General features: G+C 38.3%; 1 protein-coding gene across 1 annotated transcript; it reads left to right on the top strand.

The window, feature by feature from the left end:
* Positions 1 to 20,016: 20,016 nt before the first annotated feature.
* LOC133054147 (integral membrane protein 2B-like) lies at positions 20,017 to 21,070 on the top strand. The gene has a single exon (XM_061138858.1). The coding sequence runs from the start codon at positions 20,092 to 20,094 to the stop codon at positions 20,890 to 20,892; it is 801 nt and encodes a 266-aa protein (XP_060994841.1). The 5' UTR covers positions 20,017 to 20,091; the 3' UTR covers positions 20,893 to 21,070.
* Positions 21,071 to 22,538: the final 1,468 nt, after the last annotated feature.

Genomic DNA, 22,538 nt, shown 5'->3' with positions numbered 1-22,538 from the left:
TTTTCGTATTTACTTCTGGAAACTTCTAACAGTTCTTTCCTTTTTTATTACCAGTAGCTTCAGTTGCTTCCTACTTTTCGAGGAAAAAAAATCTTATTGTTCTACTTTAAAAATTCAAATATAAATATTTAAGTGGTTTAAAATCAACTCACTGATGCTGAGTTGATATATATAAATATAAAAACTGTAAATGTCATATCTAAGTGTCAGAAGTGGAACTATCCAAGGAAGCATGGCAGGATTCCTCCAAAGTTGTTACTGGAATTAAAAAAGGGCTTGATTTTGTTCTGCCTCCATCATCCTCAGTCTTTAGGGAGCTATGCTGCAGGGTGACTTTTTTTAAATAGCAAGCAGTAGCATTCATGCTAAGGAATAAACCATCCTGGAATAGGAAACCCTTCAGATGCCACTTTGCACGTAGAAAGCAAGACCAGTTGGAAGATAAAAACAACACCCGCCCCCTCCCCCAAAAAAAGCACTAAATTGCTGTTCATGCTGAAACACAGAGATTAGGAAGTGAAGAGGTAGGAAGAAAGAAAGAAGAGGGCATGGAAGAGAGAAAAAAAAAAGAAGTGACTATTTAGCATGGTAGAAGGTTGATACCTTCTGAGAAAAGTAGTCAGAAATTTCTGGTGATGAGAAGCCAAAAAACTTCCCTGAATATATTCAAGTGATGTTAAAGTTGCTTGTATTCACTGCAAAGCAAACTTCTTCCTTTACTTCCAAACCTTTAACAAAGTCAGTTGCTCAAATAGGACTTATGTCTGTAGTTTGGGGGAAACTGGAGGCAAGGGTTAATTTCTAATATTTAGGTTGCTGTGGAATGCAGAGATATCCAGGAAAAAAAAAAAAACAAACGCTTGATAGAGTGTGGTTAATGTGGGGACTAGGAAATCACTGGAAGAAAGCATTTAGAGCTAGGAGGGACCATAAAGAAAAAAATTAACTGTATTTTTGGTAAAAAGATTGGGTTTCCTATAGGACACATCCAACCGTCAGTTTAAATCTCAGAGGACAAACTAATGTCAGCTGACGTCTGGGTAACCCTGACAGTCACTGTGTGGTTAAACTTCTCCTATCATAGGCTTCAGTGAATCAACTTCTTCATGAAGTCAAAGGAGCCGTATGTGACCTAATTTCAGGAGGTCAGTTTTGAGTTGCCTCCTGTCACACAGGAACATTGCTTCCTTTTTTCAGATTTTTATAGTTTTTAATTTCCTAGTTGACACTATGGAAAAGGAAAAAAGGCCAGATTTGTATTCCTTTTGGTAACAGAAATGACTTGTGAGGATGTCCTTACCCTAAGAAATCCCAGTTGCCATGACCTTGGCTTTTAAGCAACTAAAGAAGCTCAGGTGGAGCTCAAGTCCAGTCTGCTGCCCCAGCAGCTCCCAGGTTACAAAATCAAGGTAATGAAGGGCAGCGATGTCTGAGGCTGCGTTTGAAGCCCAGATGTGTGTGGTGCTGGTGCACCACAAAATTCAGCATTTCTTTTTAATCAGTCTCAAGGTAGAATTGGACCCTGTCTTATAGCCAAACATGAGAAATAAATTTACTGCACTTTCTGTCCCATGTATCCCCAGTACTTCTTGCTTATAATAATATGGAGATAAAGATTCATTGTGTGTGTAAAATTGGCTTTCCAACACATTCTATTGCTCTTAAAATAAGATTCCCAAGGTAAAAAAAAAAAGTGCAAAAGAAAACAAACAAAGCAGAGAGGAAGTAATAAAGAAAATAAACAGTAAAGGTCCACTGAAAAACAACATGCATTAACCTGGCTAGGTATTTTTTTCCCCATGAACTATGAGTTTGATGGGTTTGAACTGTACTGTGATGCCCCCCCCCCCGCCCCCCGGAATAAAACACAGAAGACAGACAAGTCTTCTGCTTGGACTTCTCTCCAGGCAGCTTTCTTGGAAGCTCAGAGTGTCAGACAGTCTGAAGCAGAAAATGGGAAGGTGTGTGTGAGAAAATCTTGAGAATGGCTCAATGGACTGGCCATAATTTCACAAGTCCAGCATGGCAAAAAAAAAGGTCTGCAAAAGATGCCAGGCTGTTATGTGACTCCTGGAAGATTCTTGTCTAAAAATGGAACATTTAGAGTTGCGGGGGAAACCTTGGATACATACCAAGCTTAATCAAAGTGAGATAAAGCATCTTGCATTTACATAGCTAGCTTATGGGAAGATAGCAGGGGAAAAAAACGTCTGTAAACAGGCAGAGAGGAAAGGTGACCAGTGGCCATTTGGCAATAAGGCAAGCCCTAGATTCCTAAAAAGCATTTTTGGAATTCTGCCTATGGCTTTTAGTTATTTATTTATTCATCTCTCTACCTACATACCTCTCTAACTACCTACCCTGCAGACTTTTAAAGAATCTCATGGTACTGCCAAAACTTTAATCAGTCTTCTCCACCTGTACCTGGTTTGTAGCAGAGATGAATTAAACGGCAAAAAAAAGTTGAGAAATAAAACTATATCCATGATTCTTACTTCTCTAAGAACCATCCTAATTCATTCTAAACTGTGAAATTTTATTTTATAGTAATAAATATATGACTTTAATGTAAAGTTCAACAATTGCTGAGTGAATAATGTTGGTTTAGGAAAGCAAAAGGTAGACTCTGCTGGTATTTTCTCTTACTATTAATAAAAATATGTTAAGAAAGAAAAATAAATAGCACCAGAAAACAGGAAAACTACTGGTGCAGTGAAGACACAGTGGCCTAGAGCTTCAAGAGTTATCTGAAAAGATAAGCCCCTGCCTACCTCTCTCCCCTGGATTGTCCAATTGTAAGAATAAAGAACATTTCTTACAGCAGCCAAAGGAATGATGCCTTTAAATAGGGGTCCATGGACTTCAGGAGCGACAACCACCCCCAAAACTCTTATCAGTATCTGTGAGCATGCACATCTTTCTGGACTCCAAAGGACAGTGTCCACAGCAGAGGTTTAGAACTATATCTGCCAGTCACAAAGGACTACATATGATTCCACTCATAAGAAATGTATAGAACAGGTAAAATTCATAGATACAGAAAGTAGAACAGTAGTTACTTGGGTATAAAGTTGAGGGAGAGGAGGTTGAGAGGAAATGGGGAGTGATTGCTAACAAGTATGAACTTCTTTCTTGTGGGTGATAGAAACATTCTAAAATTGACTGTGGCCCCATGGTTGCACAACTCTTGTGAATGAACTAGAAACCACTGAAGATACTTTAAATGAGTGAATAGTAGGGTATGTGAACAATAGCTCAATAAAACTGTCAAAAAAACACATCCATAAAACTCTGACCCACCAGAAACATACATACAGTTTAGCCCTTCCTAAAAAATAGGAATACCTGGGGAGCCCATCAGACCTGTGAAACAAGAGAGAAAACGCCAAGGAGAGTAAGTATGTCTGTGCTCAGTTGCTCAGTTGTGTCCATCTCTTTGCAACCCCAAGTCCTGTAGCCCGGCAAGCTCTTCAGTTCATGGAATTCTCCAGGCAAGAATACTGGAGTGGGTTACTGTGCCCTCCTCCAGGGGAATCTGCCTAATGCAGGGATAAAACCCACATCTCCTGCATCTCCTGCATTGCAGGCAGATTACTCACCCATTGAGCCACTTGGGAAGCCCAGAGTAAGTATAAGGACTTCCTTATTTATCAGTGCAGATCTCAGAAGAAAGGAGACTTATTTGAGTCTTCAATGAGTTTGGTTGAGATTTATTTTCTTCTGAAGCAATTGAACCAAATTCTGCACTAATTGAATTCTCCATTGGTCAAGTGCCTACAAGTAGGTGGAGACATTTGAAAATGAACATCGTAACAAAGGAAATTCTGCAAGCCCTGTGTGTCAGTGAGTGGTTAACTGGACAAATGGCATCAGCTCCTCTGATTTTTTCGCTTCTGGCTATCAAATCTCTCATCAGTTGAAGTCAATGAGTTTTCAATGTCCTAAAACAGGAAGGAGATTATAAGGTTTGCATAAAGATATTTAAAAAATGAATGTATTTAGCAAAATTTCCATCCTTCCTCAGGCAGAAACAGTACATTATAGTGCAGAATATCATTGTTATTAAGGCTGAGGAATTTGTTACAAGTTGTGCAAAATCCCCCATACCATATGTTTTCCCATGTGGACAAAATTTATTTGGACTTTGTCCTATGAAATAAATTTAAATACCCGTAAATTGATGGTGATCTAAAAAAAAATAAACACTTATAAATGTTTCTTTTTAACTAAGCATTACTGATGGAAACATTAAAATCAAGGGATATAATTTCTCTAGACAAAGTCACAAGGAGAGGAATTTTAGTACAAACATAATGAAACTCTTAGTTCAAGATTCACTTTCTAGCCCAGAAAAATGATACTGGAGAGGGACAGAGAGGAGAACATGTCTTCTAAAAGCTAGGAATCTGACATCAAGTTGAACTTGACCACATTTTTTAGGGAGAATCTGCCAGGCAACAGGCCGTTTTCTTGCTATTTCCATTTTTTCAACTTTTGCGGTTTACCTAACCAGAATGATTAACACTCACCCATCTGTCTGAATACAAAAATCCTCAACTTTCAACATTTAAATTCTACAGATAGTTTTAGTGTGCTATCAGTTAAACAAGTTTTTCCTTGCACTGTGGTTTTTGGACTTAGAGATAAAGCTGATTTACTTATATTGGGATTGGAGAAGATGGGAAAGTAGAGTGGGGAGAGAGCTTGTGAATTATTACTTTATCAGACCAGAGCTAAATGTCATCAGGTTACAACTCTATAGAACTGACACCCTCAGGAGCCATGTAGCCGGAGTAAGCCAAGATTGACAATATACAGGTTCAAATGTATTTTCCACATAATGGCCACACAAAAAGAAGAGTTAAAATATGGATACATGTGAACTATATACACAGAGACATCTTGCTGGTTGAGTAAGGATACGTGGTAAGCAATTTATCCTGAAATATTTACTTTTAAAAGTAAAAAGAACAAAAACAAAAAACAACCAGGTTTTACTGTCCCAGCGAGGGTATGACAGCAACAATTTACAATTTCCTTCCATCTCATTCTCTCATCCTCCCCTCCCTCTGCCTCTCACTGCGTCTGCCTCACCACTCACCAGCCACCCTCCATTTCCTGATAACTTCTCATCATGTTAGTTCATGCCTAATATAAAATGGTGGCATGGGGAAGAAATTTTTTTTTAAGACAGGGACAGGAAAAGAGAAAATATGATTGGGAGGAGGACAGGAGACAGAGAAAGATTGAGAGAGACAGAGAGAATGTCAACGCCCAAGTCTGGCATTTGCCTATTTAAATTCAATCCTGCAGCCCTGGCTGAGCTGAGCGATAGATGGGCTGCGTTATGAATTTCTGATCAGACAACTGATAGGTTATGAGAGAGGACATAATCCCATTGAGAAAGCCTTTTCTTCCAAGCAGGGGCAAGTAATAGCTTACCCTTGAGAGACAGCTCCTTGCTCTGCCCTTTAAATGTATGTATATATGTATATGTGTATGCTTGCGTGCATCTCTGTGTGTGTACACTTATATAATTTTCCCTTTAAAAAAAGTCAAAATAAGCATTTTATGATAATAAATGTGTAGCAATAATTGATGGTCGCCTGCATCTGAAACAGGGATATGCCTGGGCAATCAGACACACTCACCAAATAAACTGTATTTTTTTATTTTTTAAAAATCTAAGTAGAATTCTTTCCATTGCCCATCTCGTTTTAGTACCCCAAGGTTGAGGGCCTGAAAAAATTAAAATATTGAGGACAAACAACATTGGTGTTTTCAGTACACTCTTCGATTTGCTTCCCTTTCAGTATTTTGTGTTAACCTGCAAAAAGAAATATCATGTGTATACAACAGGCAATGTAATTCACATACAATATTCAAAGGGAGAAACCAAATCTTAAAGGTATTTTTTTCCACACATGTGAAACAATACATTAAATTCCTTTGTATAGTAATTATAGGCAGTTAATTACTCTAGCTCTCGTTAAGCATTACACTAACCAAGAGGTTTGCAAGTTAAGTGAGAGTTAGGAAATAGAGGCAGAGTACTGAGTATCCAAGTCAAGACTTTGCCAACAGCTTAAGGCTACTGCACAGTGAAAAGTCCAAAATCATAGCTCTGGTATCAGGGGTTGCCGGAGTCAAGTCTGTTAGCCTCTGCACACCAGGTACACTCACTCCAAAAAGACCTCCATGTCCAAGTTAAAAGCACAGGAAAAGGTCACTCAGAATTATATGAATGCAATAGGGAGCATAACAGACAAGGAAGATGTTTATAAACAAAAGCAGGGAAAGCTTAAAACAAGGACTGTCATCACATTCAAAGGACGGAAGGTAGTTCGATCGCATCCCTACCCCATTTTGTGTGACATTGAATGAGATGAACGGCATCCTGTGCTCTTGGTTTTCCTTCTTCCACCAAAAGGCATCCCAGGACCTGACAGAAATTTACTGCTAAGGAGGAGAAGGAAGAAGGGGGTTGCTGATTTATATTTTACATAATATTCATCTTATGGTTGGGACCCACTGCAGGGAAAATGTAGCATCCCATTTAATCTAGAATCCTGTAAGCCAGTTTGTGGGTGCATGTGGGTGTGTGTGTTGGGGGTGTGTGTGTGGGTGTGTGTGTAAAACAGCATTCTTTTCATAATTTAGGGAGATTTCTTTCCCTGTGTGTGTGTGTTTAAAACAGCATTCCTTTCATGATTTAGGGAGATTTTTTTTTTCCACTTGTGAATTTACTAATTAATTACAACCTGCACTATCAAAATTGTGAATGTCAATCAGTACCACTCTGCCTCTGAAATGCAGTGTTTTCATGTATGTCACATGTACATGTCAGGGTAACTTCAGTTCTCTTTACCCTCTAAACTGTAATAGACCCATTAAGCAAGTGTGGATTGGGGCAGGGTGGGGGGGCATAATCTGAGAGTGCAAATTATTTACCTGATTTAGATTCATTATAGTCAGGCATGCTGTCTGCATTTCACCATCTTTTAAAATGGGGAACTTGCCCTGAAAGAATATTATGTAAATCTTTCTGTCACAGATTATTGCCTCTATACATGACTTCCACACCATGCATCTGCTTTCTGTGCAAGCTTATTACGTACACATACACAATTCCCTATTTTTAATCTCCAGTCCTTCCCATTCTCCTCCTTCCCCCAACATTCATTATGGGGAAAATTACCTCCAACAGGACACTACTGGTTTTTTTCCATTCAATTTACATAATTGCTGTTTTGTTACTTTTTTATGTGGAAATTTTGTCCCCCAAAGGAAAGCATCAATGCTTAAATGGCAAAATGGAGTTTCATTCAGGGTTATAAATGCAGGGTTGCACCTAGCAATGCATTCTGGGACACTCTGAGCCCACCAATGCACAAGTCATTCCTGGTGCGGGGAGGGTTATAGTCAGTGTTTTCCATGATGTTGACAACCCACAGTGAAATACATGCTGGCCAGTGATGCTAAGATTCTGAGAACCATAAAAATAGCTGTTTTAGGACTGAAATTTCATGATTTTTCAGTATAACCCTGGGCCAAATCTGTAATGAACTGACTTAGATTAATAAAGATAGTTGACAGCAATGTTTGCATTATTGTAAATGAATAAATTTTTTTAATAAAGAAGCATCTTTTAAGAGAAAGCAACTTTTGAAAGAAGCAAACTTTGTAGCTTCCAGATGCACATTCCCTTTTCTGCAATTTCTATATTAAATATTGCATGATAAATAAAAATGTATTTTAACCATGAAATCCATACACAGGATAAATACACATGGACAGCTGAAAGAAAACTCATAAAGCAAACACCTGTGTAACCAACCAGGTTAAGTAGCAGAACTTTGTCAACACCTTAGCATCCAGTCTTTCTCCCAACCTGTGTCCCCATATCTCCGTCTCTACCATCATCCTTTTATTCTCACCATCCTTTAACAGGTTCCCACTCTCCTGAATTTTAATATAGTCATCACCTATGTTTTTATCATTGCATATGTTTTTCTCTTTTTAATCCCAACAAGATTTTAGTTTTGCCTGTTTCATTATTCTATTATTATTCAGAGCTTATTTCATTCGCTCAACATTTTAAGATTCACTAATTTTGTCATGTGTAGCCATATTCCATTCATTTTCATTGCTATGTATTATTACATTTTGTCATTACATATATTACATATATATGTATATATATGATATATATTACATATATCAGTCTTTATTGATCCATTTCTGTTATTTCTAGTTTGTGGTTATTTAAACAATATTACTGTGATGGTTCTTGCTCATGTCTCCTGGCATTCATGAGGAAGATTTTCTCTAGTGTATGTATAACGAGGAATGGGATGCTGTGTCTCAGGATACAAGTGAGCTCAGCTTTGCTAAGTAAACCCAACTCTTTTCCAATATGGTATCTCAATCAACACTCCCATCAGCAAAGTTCCCAACAATCTTTGCCAGCTTTTAAAAATGTTGCTTTGGTGTGGAGTATGCAATAACAACTCTTTCTGGTTTTAATCTGCAGTGACCTGATGACCAGCAGGGTTAAACATGTTTTCATATGCTTATTGGTTAACTGGGTTTGCTCTTTTGTGTGAAAGTTCAAGATTTCGCATCCATTTTTCACTGGATTAGTCTTTTTCTTATTAATTTGCTATAATTCTTTATATGTTCTGATTGCCACTCTTTCATCAGTTATATATGTTGCAAGCATCTGTCCAATAAGATGATTTCTCATTTTCTTTACAGTATCTTATGATAAATATAAGTTTTTAATTTTAATGTAGGTCTGTTTATGATATTGATTCTTTATGGTTATGCTTTTGTGCCTTGTCTAAAAAGTTTTCCCCTATCCTGAGGTCATGAAGATATTCTCCTAAACTATCTTCTAAAAGCTTTATTGCTTTGGCTGTTACATTATTAGGTCTTTATTCCACCTGGAAATGATTATTTTGTATACTGTGAAGTAGAGGTTCAATTTCATTTCTTTTTTTCACATAAATAACCAATTGTCCCAACACCATTTACTGAAAAGTCTCTCCTTTCCCCACTGATCTATAAAACCACCTCTGTTATATATCTAATGTATACATATGGGCTGTTTTATTTCTTCATTTTCTACTCTTCTACTGGCCTGTTTATTTACACCTACACTATACTACACTGTATCAATGTGGCATAATAACATACACTGACATCTGGTAGTAAGTCCTGACTATGATTTCCTTTAAAAGCCAACTTGGCGATACTTCATCCTTTGTGTGTGTGTGTGTGTGTGTGTGTATACTTTTTTAAAGTTGGAATTTTGATTGAGACTGAATTAAATCTTTAGATCAATTTTTGGAGAATTGCTATCCTTAATAAATGTTACATTTCTCCATTTATCTAGGTCCTTTTTAATATTGTTCAATTAAGTTTTTAATTTTAAGATTAGCAACATTTAATGACTTACAGTTACTCCTAGGTTCTTCATATTTTTTGACCTTAGAATTAATACATATTTTTAATTTACTTTTATTTATTATTAGTATTTAGAAATACAGTTTATTTTTCCATTATGATTTTGTTTCCAGTCACTTTGTTAGGTTCTTATTAATTTTAATATCTTATCATTTGAGTCTTCTGGGTTTTCACAGATATATTCCCAATTATATCATCTATGAAGAAAGACCATTTCATTTCCTCCTCTACAATCCTGTATCTTTTATTTCTTCTTCTTGCCTTATCACACTAGCTAGGATGTCTGTTGTCATGTTGAATGGAAGTGGTAAGTAGGTTTATCTTTCTCCTGATCTCAAAAGGAAAGATTTTTTAATTGTTTATCTGTTAAGAATAATGTTTGTTGCAGGGTTTTAGATACTAGCTATCAAATCAATAATGCTTCTTTCTATTCTGAATTTGTTAAAAATTCTCACACTGGATATAATGAATTTTATCAAACTTTCTTTCTGCATCTATTAAGATGATATAATTTATTTTTTAATATAGTACTATATACTTTATTGCATAATATATAATGATTACATACTCACTGACTTTCTAATATGAAACTGACACTGTATTTCAAAAACAAGCCCAGGCCATAAAACAATATCTTTTATACAATGTGCTAGATTTGGTTTGCTAATATTTTGTCCTTAACTTTGCATCTCTCTTTCTTAGAGAGGTAGACTATAATTTTCCTTTTCTCATACTATCCTTGTTGAGTCTTGTTATCAAGGTTGTGCAAGCCTCACAAAATAAGTCATACAATATCTTAAACATTTTGTAATTGTAATTAAGCAACTAGTGACAGAAAAACAGTAGTGTTTTAAGCATTTGAATCTAGCTTAAGCTTTCCTCATTATCTTCTTCCTACCTGATCAGTCCAGGTTCAGGCAGAAGACAGAAACTACATCAGTCAATGTAACAGAAAATTTAATATAGAAAATTGCTCACTTGGTATAAACAATTCTGACTAGTGAACTGAAAAGACAAAAAAGAACCCTAAGGTGTCAAAGAAGGACCAACCACTTCAAAGAAAGGATGAATAAAGGGAATGGGGTTCCCTCTAAACTAAGGGGTTTGGAAAAAAGGCCAAATCCAGGTCTCTTGAGATGGGGTACTGAGTGGCTGGTGCTGGTGTATTTGAGCAGGGCCTGATGAAAGTGAAAGTGTTAGTCACTCAGTCATGTCTGACTCTTATGACCCCATGGACTGTAGCCAACCAGGCTCCTCTGTCCATGGAATTCTCCAGACAAGAATACTGGAGTAGGTTTTCATTTTCTTTTCCAGGGGATCTTCCCAAGCCAGGGATGGAACATAGCTCTCCCGCACTGCAGGTAGATTCCTAACCCACTGAGCCACCAGGAAAGCCCTTAAAGATGCTAGGAAAACTGTTAACAAGATGCAACTGCTACTAGAAGAAATAACTCGCATGGACAAAATGATGCTGGAACGACGCCCACAGGAAAAAAGCTGATGCAAAGTTCACAAAAAGCAGACAAAAGAGTGCCATATCTTCCTCTTTAGCCTTTCACTATCTCCTAGTGGTCTCTATTGGTAGAACTTAAAGAGAACCTGCAGGCAAGGCAAAAATGGAATTTGTAGGGCTCCAGTCCCCAGAATAACAAAGGAGCAAATAGAAGTTTGGGTTTGTAGCTGAAAGATAATAGTCTAATAAATAAAATTAAAATGACAAATTACAGCAGGTGATGCTTGCCAGAGTAGATAAAAATTTTCTTACCAGTGATTCAGGTCACCTCCATCACTTAGAAACTTACAGCCATGCTGAACATCCAGATTATGAATCCTATGTGTAGTATGAGCTCATCGGATGTGTCATATTCGAGTTAAGATTCTCACCATCACTCTTTGTGGAAGATTATAAAATGGTCACAAATTACTCCCTTCCCATATCCATGACCCTTTAAAAATGATTTTGCTCCTTCTCCTAGCCAACTTAAACACTTTCTTCTCCCCTGAAATCTGGCTTTGAACATCATCTAAACCAATGGATGTTTTAGTCGAAGGAATATTAACAAACATGATGCATTCAGAAGCTCAAAAATTACTTTCCCTCTCTTGCTGATGGGCATCAACATTACCATGTGCGAAAGCATGGGTGAGTCTTCTGGAAAATGAGACACTACAAGGAAAGAGGTCCCATTAGTCTCAGTATTTCCATCTGAGCCCACAGACATGCAAAGTCATTCTAGTCCATCTAGCCCCAATCAAGCCAACACGGATTATATGAATTTTCCAGTTAATTCACAAAATTTTAAAAAAGAGATACTTTTTGTTATAAGTTGCAAAGTTGTAGAGTGGTTTCTCATGCACCAAAAGCTAACTGATACTTATCATGGACAATCACATGCTGTCACAATTCTCCACTCAGTGGTTGGTTACAAAGAAAATCACAACAACCATCAAATCAAGTTCCTATTCTTACTCTGGCTTCCTAGGTGGTGCTAGTGGTAAGGAATCTGCTTGCCAACACAGGAGACATAAGATATGCTAATTCTCCTGGAGTAGGAAATAGCACCCCGCTGCACTACTGTTGCCTGGAAAATTCCATGGATAGAGGAGCCTGGAGCAACTGAGCACATTCTTACTCCACAGGCTGACAGGATATATTTCCCTTCAAAAATCCCTCACTCCCAAGAACATCCAAGGGTTTTAAAAGGAAGAGCTTCATGACTGCTTGCAGACTATCTTTTCTACAGTCACCATACAGCCTCTGACATGTTTTGCTTTGGCTGGCATGCTTGCAAAGCCACTTAGGTTAAGTATCACTATTCTCACTGTCCTTGGTGTCCATTGTGAAAAAGCTAATACCTAGGTCAAGAAAACTTTCTCCAGATGTTCCCAGAGTTGCTAGTTTCCAAAATCAAAGTACAACAATGGATTCCAGGCAAAAGCAGGGACACTTTCCCTTTCCCAAAATCTGTGTCCCAACTTTTCACCTACACACTAGTAAGTGCAGATTCCTGAAGACACACGATCTCAATCTCTCAGGAAAACATAACTTTCAACTTCTATCAGCAACTCTAAAACAAGAGGACACACATCTTCAGATAAACACAACAGTTTCTGAGGAGAGAAAACTGTTGAGGAGAACTGACATCTTTACTATGTTAAATTAAGTTATCCAGAAGAACTCCCTAAACACCAGACCAGTAGGAATATTTAATGGGGATGGGGTATATTTTTAAAATAAATAAGGAAATGGTGAAACATACTTTCTTAAATTTAAAACTCTGTATATTTTTCTCACATCATTTTTATTTTTTAAATAAGCTGCTATTTCTTTAGTGAAATAATTGTGATAAACTATTACCATTTTCCTATTTTTAACATGCTTTCTTGGTAAAAATAAAACATTTGGTGCTATGTTCATTCCCCCAATTTTTTTTTCCAGGAACAGAAAATCAAAAGGTCTAGGAAATACACAGTGATTTAATTTGGTGGAGCCTCTGGACAACTATATTTATGTTTTGACTTGGCATATTTAGGCAGATTTCCTAGGGAAGAAAAAAAAAAAAAAGATAGCATCCAAGTGTCCTTCTCTTAAAAGTCAGAAAACTGTGTTCCAACTTGAAGTGACTAGGGTATTATTTTCCCCCCTTTTCAGTCTCCACCATTTCCTAAACGTGTCAGAGATCTTAGGGCCAAGTTTCAACCCCAGTTCAAGTTCAGGATACCCCAAGTTTTTCCTCATCTCCAGAAGGCTCTGCCAAAAGAGGATGTCAAGGAATGGCTCAGCACTGAAATAAAGAGATGGAAAGAATATTGCCTAATTCCTGTTAACACAAAGCACTGTTTCACCCGCATTGGGTGCATTAGTCAGAGTCAAATCAGAACCACGTTAGGAATTTCAGGACTTGGTTAGAAAGGTATTAAAAGAGCAGAGAGTGTGAGAAGGTGGTATAGTAACCCACAGACTAGTAACCCACAGACTAGTAACCCACTGACTAGGAACCCACAGACTAGGAACCCAGAGACTAGTAACCCACTGACTAGTAACCCACAGACTAGTAACCCACAGACTAGGAACCCACAGACTAGGAACCCACTGACTAGGAACCCACAGACCAGTAATCCACTGACTAGGAACCCACAGACTAGGAACCCACAGACTAGGAACCCACAGACTAGGAACCCACAGACCAGTAATCCACTGACTAGGAACCCACAGACCAGTAATCCACTGACTAGGAACCCACAGACTAGGAACCCACTGACTAGTAACCCACAGACTAGGAACCCACAGACCAGTAACCCACAGACCAGGAACCCACAGACCAGTAACCCACTGACCAGTAACCCACTGACTAGGAACCCACAGACTAGGAACCCACAGACTAGGAACCCACTGACTAGGAACCCACAGACCAGTAATCCACTGACTAGGAACCCACAGACTAGGAACCCACAGACTAGGAACCCACTGACTAGGAACCCACAGACTAGGAACCCACTGACTAGGAACCCACAGACTAGGAACCCACTGACTAGGAACCCACAGACCAGTAATCCACTGACTAGGAACCCACAGACTAGGAACCCACAGACTAGGAACCCACAGACCAGTAACCCACAGACCAGGAACCCACAGACCAGTAACCCACTGACCAGTAACCCACTGACTAGGAACCCACAGACTAGGAACCCACTGACTAGGAACCCACAGACTAGGAACCCACAGACTAGGAACCCACTGACTAGGAACCCACAGACCAGTAACCCACAGACCAGGAACCCACTGACTAGGAACCCACAGACTAGGAACCCACTGACTAGGAACCCACAGACTAGGAACCCACAGACTAGGAACCCACTGACTAGTAACCCACAGACTAGGAACCCACAGACCAGTAACCCACAGACCAGGAACCCACAGACCAATAACCCACTGACCAGTAACCCACTGACTAGGAACCCACAGACTAGGAACCCACTGACTAGGAACCCACAGACTAGGAACCCACAGACTAGGAACCCACTGACTAGTAACCCACAGACTAGGAACCCACAGACTAGTAACCCACAGACCAGGAACCCACAGACCAGTAACCCACTGACTAGTAACCCACAGACTAGGAACCCACAGACTAGTAACCCACAGACCAGGAACCCACAGACTAGGAACCCACAGACTAGGAACCCACAGACTAGGAACCCACTGACTAGTAACCCACAGACTAGGAACCCACAGACTAGGAACCCACAGACCAGGAACCCACAGACCAGTAACCCACTGACCAGTAACCCACAGACTAGGAACCCACAGACTAGGAACCCACTGACTAGTAACCCACAGACTAGGAACCCACTGACTAGGAACCCACAGACTAGGAACCCACAGACCAGTAACCCACTGACTAGTAACCCACAGACTAGGAACCCACAGACTAGGAACCCACAGACTAGGAACCCACAGACTAGGAACGAAAGAAAGCAGCTGCCACTAGCAGGCTGGTGGGTGGAGAGGCGGTTATGTTATCAGAGTCCAGAAGCGCAGAAGAGGATTGAATGGCAAAGCCACGTCTATGAGGGAGTAGCTCATGACTACATGTGGAACTACTGAGGGGGTGCTGAGTACTAATGATGGGACCAAGGAAAAGGCTCCAGAGAGCATGGGCTGGGACTGCCAAAAATGCTGCATTCCATTGCTGCCTGTTTTTGCTGGAGAAAAGTTAATGGAAAATAGAAGTGAAAATAAGTGGCTTCTCCCTAGATCCTGTTTCCTAGTCCCTCCCTAGGGCCACTAATTGGTAGGACCTAAGATGAAGCCAGTTGACAAAAGAACTAGGGAGAAGTCATTTGCAAGGCCCCAGCTCCCCATCATGTGCAACAATAAAACACAGAAGAGTGAGAATGATGGCTGAGAGCTAGCCAGCAAATGACTGACACAGTTGAAATGTGTTTGTGCTTTAAACTTTCAATAATCAATACTTCCTGAGAGAGCAAAACGAATGTACTCACAAAAAATAAATAAATAAATGATAAATATGTGAGGTTATAGACATGTTAATTACCTAACATGGGAGGAATACTTTCACGATGTATATATCAAATCGCCATGATGTACACCTTAAACATCTTACAATTTTACATGTCAATTATATTTCAGTAAAGCTAAAAAAGTTTATTTTTGTAAAAAATGAAGTATTATAGATTCACAGGAAGTTGCAAAGATAGTAGAAGACTGCCAAGAGCCCATCACCCAGTTTCCCCTACGGTTAATCTTACATAATTATGGTGCAGTATCAAATGCAGGAATCTGACCCTGCTGTGGTGTTTGAGTATAGTTCTATATCATTTTTATCACGTGTCTTGAAATTCAGTTGACTGATTTTTCTACTCTGTTCTTTTTTTAAAAAAGTGTCTTAGCTAGTCCACTTCCTTTGCCTTTTCATACACATTTTAAAATATTCATCTTTATCAACGAAAATCTTATTGGCATTTTGACAGGAATTGCATTAAACCTACATCAAATTGGGGAGAACTGACATCTTTACTGTGTTAAGTCTTCAAACCCATGAACACAGCTTGTATCTCTATTTATTTAGGCCTTTGGTTGCTTTCATCAGCACTGTATAGGAGGAAGGACCTTTATTGATAATATAGTCATTTAGACTTTCAGCAAAAGTAAAAAGGAATATGTGTATGCCATGTCAAAAGATGAAAATAACTGAGTCTAGGTAAAGTCATTAATTGTATATACTGTGTTTTCTCTCTTCATTCCCTTAACTAGTCATATTACTAAGCAGGACTCATATTTATATAGTACTTTTTTTTCAAATTATAAAACCATTTCACATCTCAGTCTTATTTCAGCTGACAGATCTGTGAAGTAGATGGGAGTGATAATTCCCAATTTGTAGCTGAGACTTGGTGAAGTTGCAGAGTTGCCTAAAGCCACTGGCCAGTAAAAAAAGAAATGAGAATTCAAATCCTCATCTTTTGACATCAAGCCCAAAACATCCTACCTCAGCAAAATCTCTCTTGCTTATAATAGTGGCCAAGAGTTCCCACACCATCAATTGTAACAAGTTTGACAACAATCCCCTAAAGCTTTCTAAAACCTTCATAATCACTCTGGGAAGGGTTATGGCATCTTGTTCCTTTGGTTCCATATTTTTTTTTAAATTCAGTAAAACCCCATGATACCTGTGGGTTACGTAGACCATCTTAGATAATCCAAAGTAACAGTTTCCAAAATGTTTTCCACCAAGCCCTTAGGTGCTTTGGGGTCTACCATTGGATGGGATGCAGGGCTCAGGGCCTTTCTATTCTGCTCAACCACAAAGCCTTTGCTTAAATCTGTTTCATATACTGGAGTTCCTCATAGGATTTTATTTTTAAAACTATGACTAAAACGACAAAGATTTGTCAGGGGTCTAAGCAATGAAGAGAACTGTTCACTTAAGGGCAATTCTTTCTGGAATAGAAGACATCAAAGTTTGTGTTTGCCTAGCTTTATAAAGGGGACAATCATAAATAATAGGTAAAGTGTTCTACTCTTAGCTCTTCTGGTTTCCCCTGACAAGAAATCCCCAAAGTATTTACCCTACCCAATAATTATCTATTGAGCACAAACTCTGAGGTGGTTTCTGATAGGGTAGTGAGAAACACATGTCAGAAATCATCCTGTCAAGAAGCTTGAAATCCAATAGGAATACAGGGCAAGCATCCAAGAAGCAATGTCACAGGCAGCATAGGATGTGTGATAATAAACATGCAAACAATGCACTATCAGATATCACACTGGGCTAGAAAAATAATTTAAAAAGTAATAACTATTATTTATTAAAAGTCTACTCTGAGCCAGCTGTCCTACTACATACATTAACAAAAATGCTCATAAGCACTCTGCAAAGTAGATGTCACTACCCCCATTTTACACAAGCAGAAACTGAGATTCATACAGTTAACTTGCTCAGAGTCACGAGAACTCAAATTAAATTTAGGTGCAAAGGAAAAAAAAAAAAAAAAAAGGTACATTAGATTCCTAAGACTGTGGCCACATATGGTCTTCACAAGAAGAAAAAAACCATTATAAGGATATGAGGGTGCTTCATGAACCCAAAGGTTGTAGGTAGCCAGAAGGAATTAGAATGAGAAAAAGGTATGCTGTCAGAACCCTGACAGTCCTTTCTTCTCATCTCTCACCTCAACTCCTCTCTGAATTCTTCTCTCCTCCCCTGCTGAATCATCTTCTCTTATCCACAGTTCCCATATGAGTACAGATGACCACTGAATTTGTTTCAAGTTCACCTACTTAAAGATAGAAAGTCTGACGTTCTTGGGTTCTGATGCCTAGTGTTCAGAAGAGGAAGTATATTGGGCCAGCAGCCACCCTCATCTAATGAACAGTTAGTGAGGAGAAGGGTGCTGAGAGCATGAAGAACTATACGGTAGCACATAGAGAAAGCCATATGGAAAGAGCTAAGTGCATCCTACAATGCAGGTAATTGAGAGCTAAGTAAAAAAACCCACACATATCAGACAAAATCTCTCCCAGGCTCACCAAATTCAAGAACTGATAAAGTTCTTATTACTAAAGGCAGGAATGTATCTGTTCCTGATTAGGATACCGGAGAAAAACAAGAAACTTTGCTAAAAAGAAAAGAAAATTTCATCAAATCTACCCCATCATTACTCCTCTCTGAAAGACCCTAACTTCATGAATGTTTGAGTTCTACTATACTACTAATTTTGCCTGATTAGAATTAAACACACAGAAAGGTCAAGCATATATCCATTAAAAAGAAAGCTAGAAAACAAAAATTATATATTTAGCTTTGCTGCCCTAGGATTTATAGATGAAGAATGTGCAGGCATAAGATCAAAAATTTTATTAGCCATTCCAACTCTTTCTTTCATTTATCAATGTAATCTAGTCATATATACCATATAGCTATAACATATTTCAGTCTACTCATTTTCAGGATCAAATTTAAATCTTACAAAGCTCTTTCCAATTTCTCTGTAAGAATTAATTGTTTTACACACACACACTGTAGCAAAATTTATACTTTGTGATGAAACACTGATCCCTGAAGATCAGGATCAAGACAAGGATGTCCACTATCATCTCTTCTTTTTATCATTGTACTGTAAGTTCTAATCAGTACAGTAAGAAAATAAAATGAATCCAAATCTATTAGGGTTGGAAAGGAAGAAACACTAACATCTTTGTTTGCAAGAGATATGACTGTGTATAGGAAAATTCCAAAATAATTCAGAGATAACACAGTTAAACTAAAGATAAACTTTATGCATTTCTTTACTCTAGCAACAATTAGTATTTAAGAGTAATACCACAAGACTTCTATTTCTAGCATTAAGGCTATCAGAAAGCCCTATGGGAGCATCACACTTCAGAACAGCTGCACTCTGAATGGGGCACATTCTTAAGGTGTCACTGGTCTCACAAGTTATAGGGACGCCAAGGACAGGATCTCACATTTTCTATGTAAAATCTTTGGCTGAGGTCAGAGTAACAGATAATGAGGAGATACATTACCCTGAAAGCAATGTCAGTTGAAGCATTCCTATCAAGATACTGAGACTTGAGCCAGCAGGGAAAGAGGAAGTTGAGCCTGGGATTTCCGTGCTAAACCCCAGACCTCCAAAACTGGTGGCAGACTGGGGGCATCTATTAGCTTCAGAAAGAAGAGCATCTCTTTCAAAGAAGTATATCCACAACTTAGGCCTAAAGGAGTACTACTGGTCAAGATCAAGAAGCAGGGCTCACATGCAAAGATCAATAAGTATTTGTGAAGGCAACACACCAGGAAGCAGAGCCAGAAATTAACAAATCTGAAGGTCAAACTCTCAAAGAATTTAAATATCGGGGTTTTCACATACAGAATAGAGCACATCTATGGACAAGGATATTTAAAGAAATGAGAGCATAGTTACAATGATAAGAGAACAACAAGAAGGTATTGAGACTTATTAGATAAATTTGAAAGAAAAATAAATGAAATTCTTGACATTAAAATATCACTATTAAAATAAAATACTTAATGAATGGGCCAAATAGCATAATCATGGCTAAAGAGAGAATTTGTGAAACGGAAAATGCATTTTAACAAATTACCAAGAACTTAAAGACAAGGTTACAGAGACTATAACAGGTTTTAAGAGGTATAGAGGAGACAATAATTGTTTCTAAAATATATCTAAGTAGAATAACAGTGAGGAAAAACTAAATCAAAAGGAGAAAAGAAAATTTTAAAGAGATAAAGGCTGTGAACTTTCCAAAACAAAATGATCCAATGATTCCAATGATCCAAGCACTACAACAGATCTCAAAAAAATAAAAAGATATCCATGAGTAGACACACTGTAGTGAAATTACACTACACCAAAGACAGAGACTATATTATATTAAGAGAAATAAACGATGAGGCTGCAGGACTGGTGCCGCAGTCGCCGCCTTGGCCACCGCGCAGCTGCCGGTCCACCTCCGCCACCGCTTAGCTGTGCTCGGAGCCCGGCCGAGAAGGCTGCCGCCGCCGCCAGGAGCCCGCAGCCCGCGCCCCGAGCCCGCCGCCGCCGCCGCCCTCCGAGGGCGCCCCAGGCCGCGCCATGGTGAAGGTGACGTTCAATTCGGCTCTGGCCCAGAAGGAGGCCAAGAAGGACGAGGCAAAGAGCGGCGAGGAGGCGCTCATCATCCCTCCGGACGCCGTTGCCGTGGACTGCAAGGACCCAGGTGAAGTGGTTCCAGTTGGCCAAAGAAGAGCTTGGTGTTGGTGCATGTGCTTTGGACTGGCGTTTATGCTCGCGGGTGTCATTCTAGGGGGAGCGTACCTGTACAAATACTTTGCACTTCAACCAGATGACGTCTACTACTGTGGAATAAAGTACATCAAAGATGATGTCATCTTAAATGAGCCTTCTGCAGACGCCCCAGCCCCTCGCTACCAGACCATTGAGGAAAATATCAAGATCTTTGAGGAAGACGAGGTTGAATTCATCAGCTTGCCTGTCCCAGAGTTTGCAGATAGTGATCCTGCCAATATTGTTCATGACTTTAACAAGAAACTCACCGCCTATTTGGATCTTAACCTGGATAAGTGCTATGTGATTCCTCTGAACACTTCCATTGTCATGCCACCCAAAAACCTACTGGAGTTACTTATTAACATAAAGGCTGGGACCTACTTGCCTCAGTCATATCTGATTCATGAACACATGGTCATCACTGATCGCATTGAAAACATTGACCACCTGGGTTTCTATATTTATCGACTGTGCCATGACAAGGAAACGTACAAACTGCAACACAGAGAAACCATTAAAGGTATTCAGAAACGTGAAGCCAGCGTCTGTGCTACGATTCGGCATTTTGAGAACAGATTTGCCATGGAAACTTTAATTTGCTCTTGAACAGTCAAGAAAAACATAATGGAGAGAATTTAACACCACAGCATAACCCCGCCCTTTGTATTTTGTGCAGTGATTATTTTTTAAAAAATCTTCTTTCATGTAAGTAGCACATAGGGCTTCACGATTTTTTCATCTCATTAACTCAATTAAAACCATTATCTTTAAAAATCAAAAAAAAGAGAGAGAGAAATAAATGAGAAAGGATTAGAATTAGAAAAAATACAAAAAAAAATTTCTAATTATATTTAGAATTATCACAGACATCTCAGTATTCACAGTCAATATAAGAGAACAGTAGAATAATGCTTTAAGTGGTGAGAAAGTTATTTTCAATCCAGAATTGTATATTCAACACAACTCTCTTTGAAGAAGTGTTTAAGTAAATATATTTATGAATCAACAAAAACTGAGACTCTTACTAAACACAAGGCTTATATCTAAGGAACTTCTAAATGTATGTTCTTCAAGAAAGAGGAAAATAACCCCCAGATAGAGGTTTAAGATAGAGAAATTAATGTTAAACAAATAAAAGGTAAACTTGGATACGAATCCAAACATACACTGTCTATATAAAATAATACCAATAATGATGATGTCTAATTCATGGTATTTAGGAGAACAGGTGGAACTAAACTATTGAACAATGACAGTACATAATTCTTTGTACTGGGTTAAAAGGGCTAAAAGTTCTGAGAACCCTGACTTGTTGTAAGGTAGATCAAGATATTATTTAACTACAGAAATTAACAGTAACTACCAAAGTGCAATCAACCAGAAAAAAGAAATAAGCAAGAAGAAGGGGGAAAGCAGCAAGACAATAAAAAACAGAAAGATGATGGACATATGCTCCAAAGCACCAATAATTACAACAAAAAAGCTGAATTCAGGATGTTGATAATTAGTGCTTAATAGATATCAAAAAAGATTCTGAAAAACTTCAACATGCAGGGGTTTCTGGTCATGATGGAATGACTTGCCCCTTTCTCACAATAAGTAACAGGAAAACTGGATGGAATACACAAAGAACTAACAGAATGACACACACAAAAAAAACCCTCATGATCATCTCGATGCGGAAAACATTTGGCAAAATGCAACATCCTTTCATGATAAAAGCACTCAAGAAAGTATGAGTAGAAGGAAACTGCCACTCAGACAACAAAAATTGAAGTATACAATATTTCCACTATATACATATTTTATATATATAGGGTAAGTGCTATAGCCATGTTTATATGTATTATATAATATTATAGCAATTATTATATATCATATTGTGATATATGTGATATTATATACTACAGCAATATAATTACTATTATTTCTATTAATACACTATATGCTTAAATATTTTATATGTATATATACATTATTTGAAATATTCTAAATCCTAATTTTGGCCCCCAGATTCAAACCCTGCCTCTCCACCCCACTCCAGCCCACCCGCTTCGTGTTGTCTGGCTGACTATGGACTGAACTTCCTAATGTTTGAAAAGAATTCATTCTCTAAATCTGCAGATTACATCAAGAAGTTGTTGTCTGAGAATTTATCCAGAGACTCAGACATCTCTTCTCCAAAGATCCATCCATCTACACACTCTTCTATTCATCCATTAATTAATTTATTTATTAAGTGCAACATGTCA

This window comes from Dama dama, chromosome 4 (genome assembly GCF_033118175.1).
Source record: "Dama dama isolate Ldn47 chromosome 4, ASM3311817v1, whole genome shotgun sequence".
Lineage (NCBI taxonomy): Eukaryota > Metazoa > Chordata > Mammalia > Artiodactyla > Cervidae > Dama > Dama dama.
Note: the sequence above shows the minus strand (reverse complement) of the source record. Positions and strands in the feature narration are given on the sequence as shown.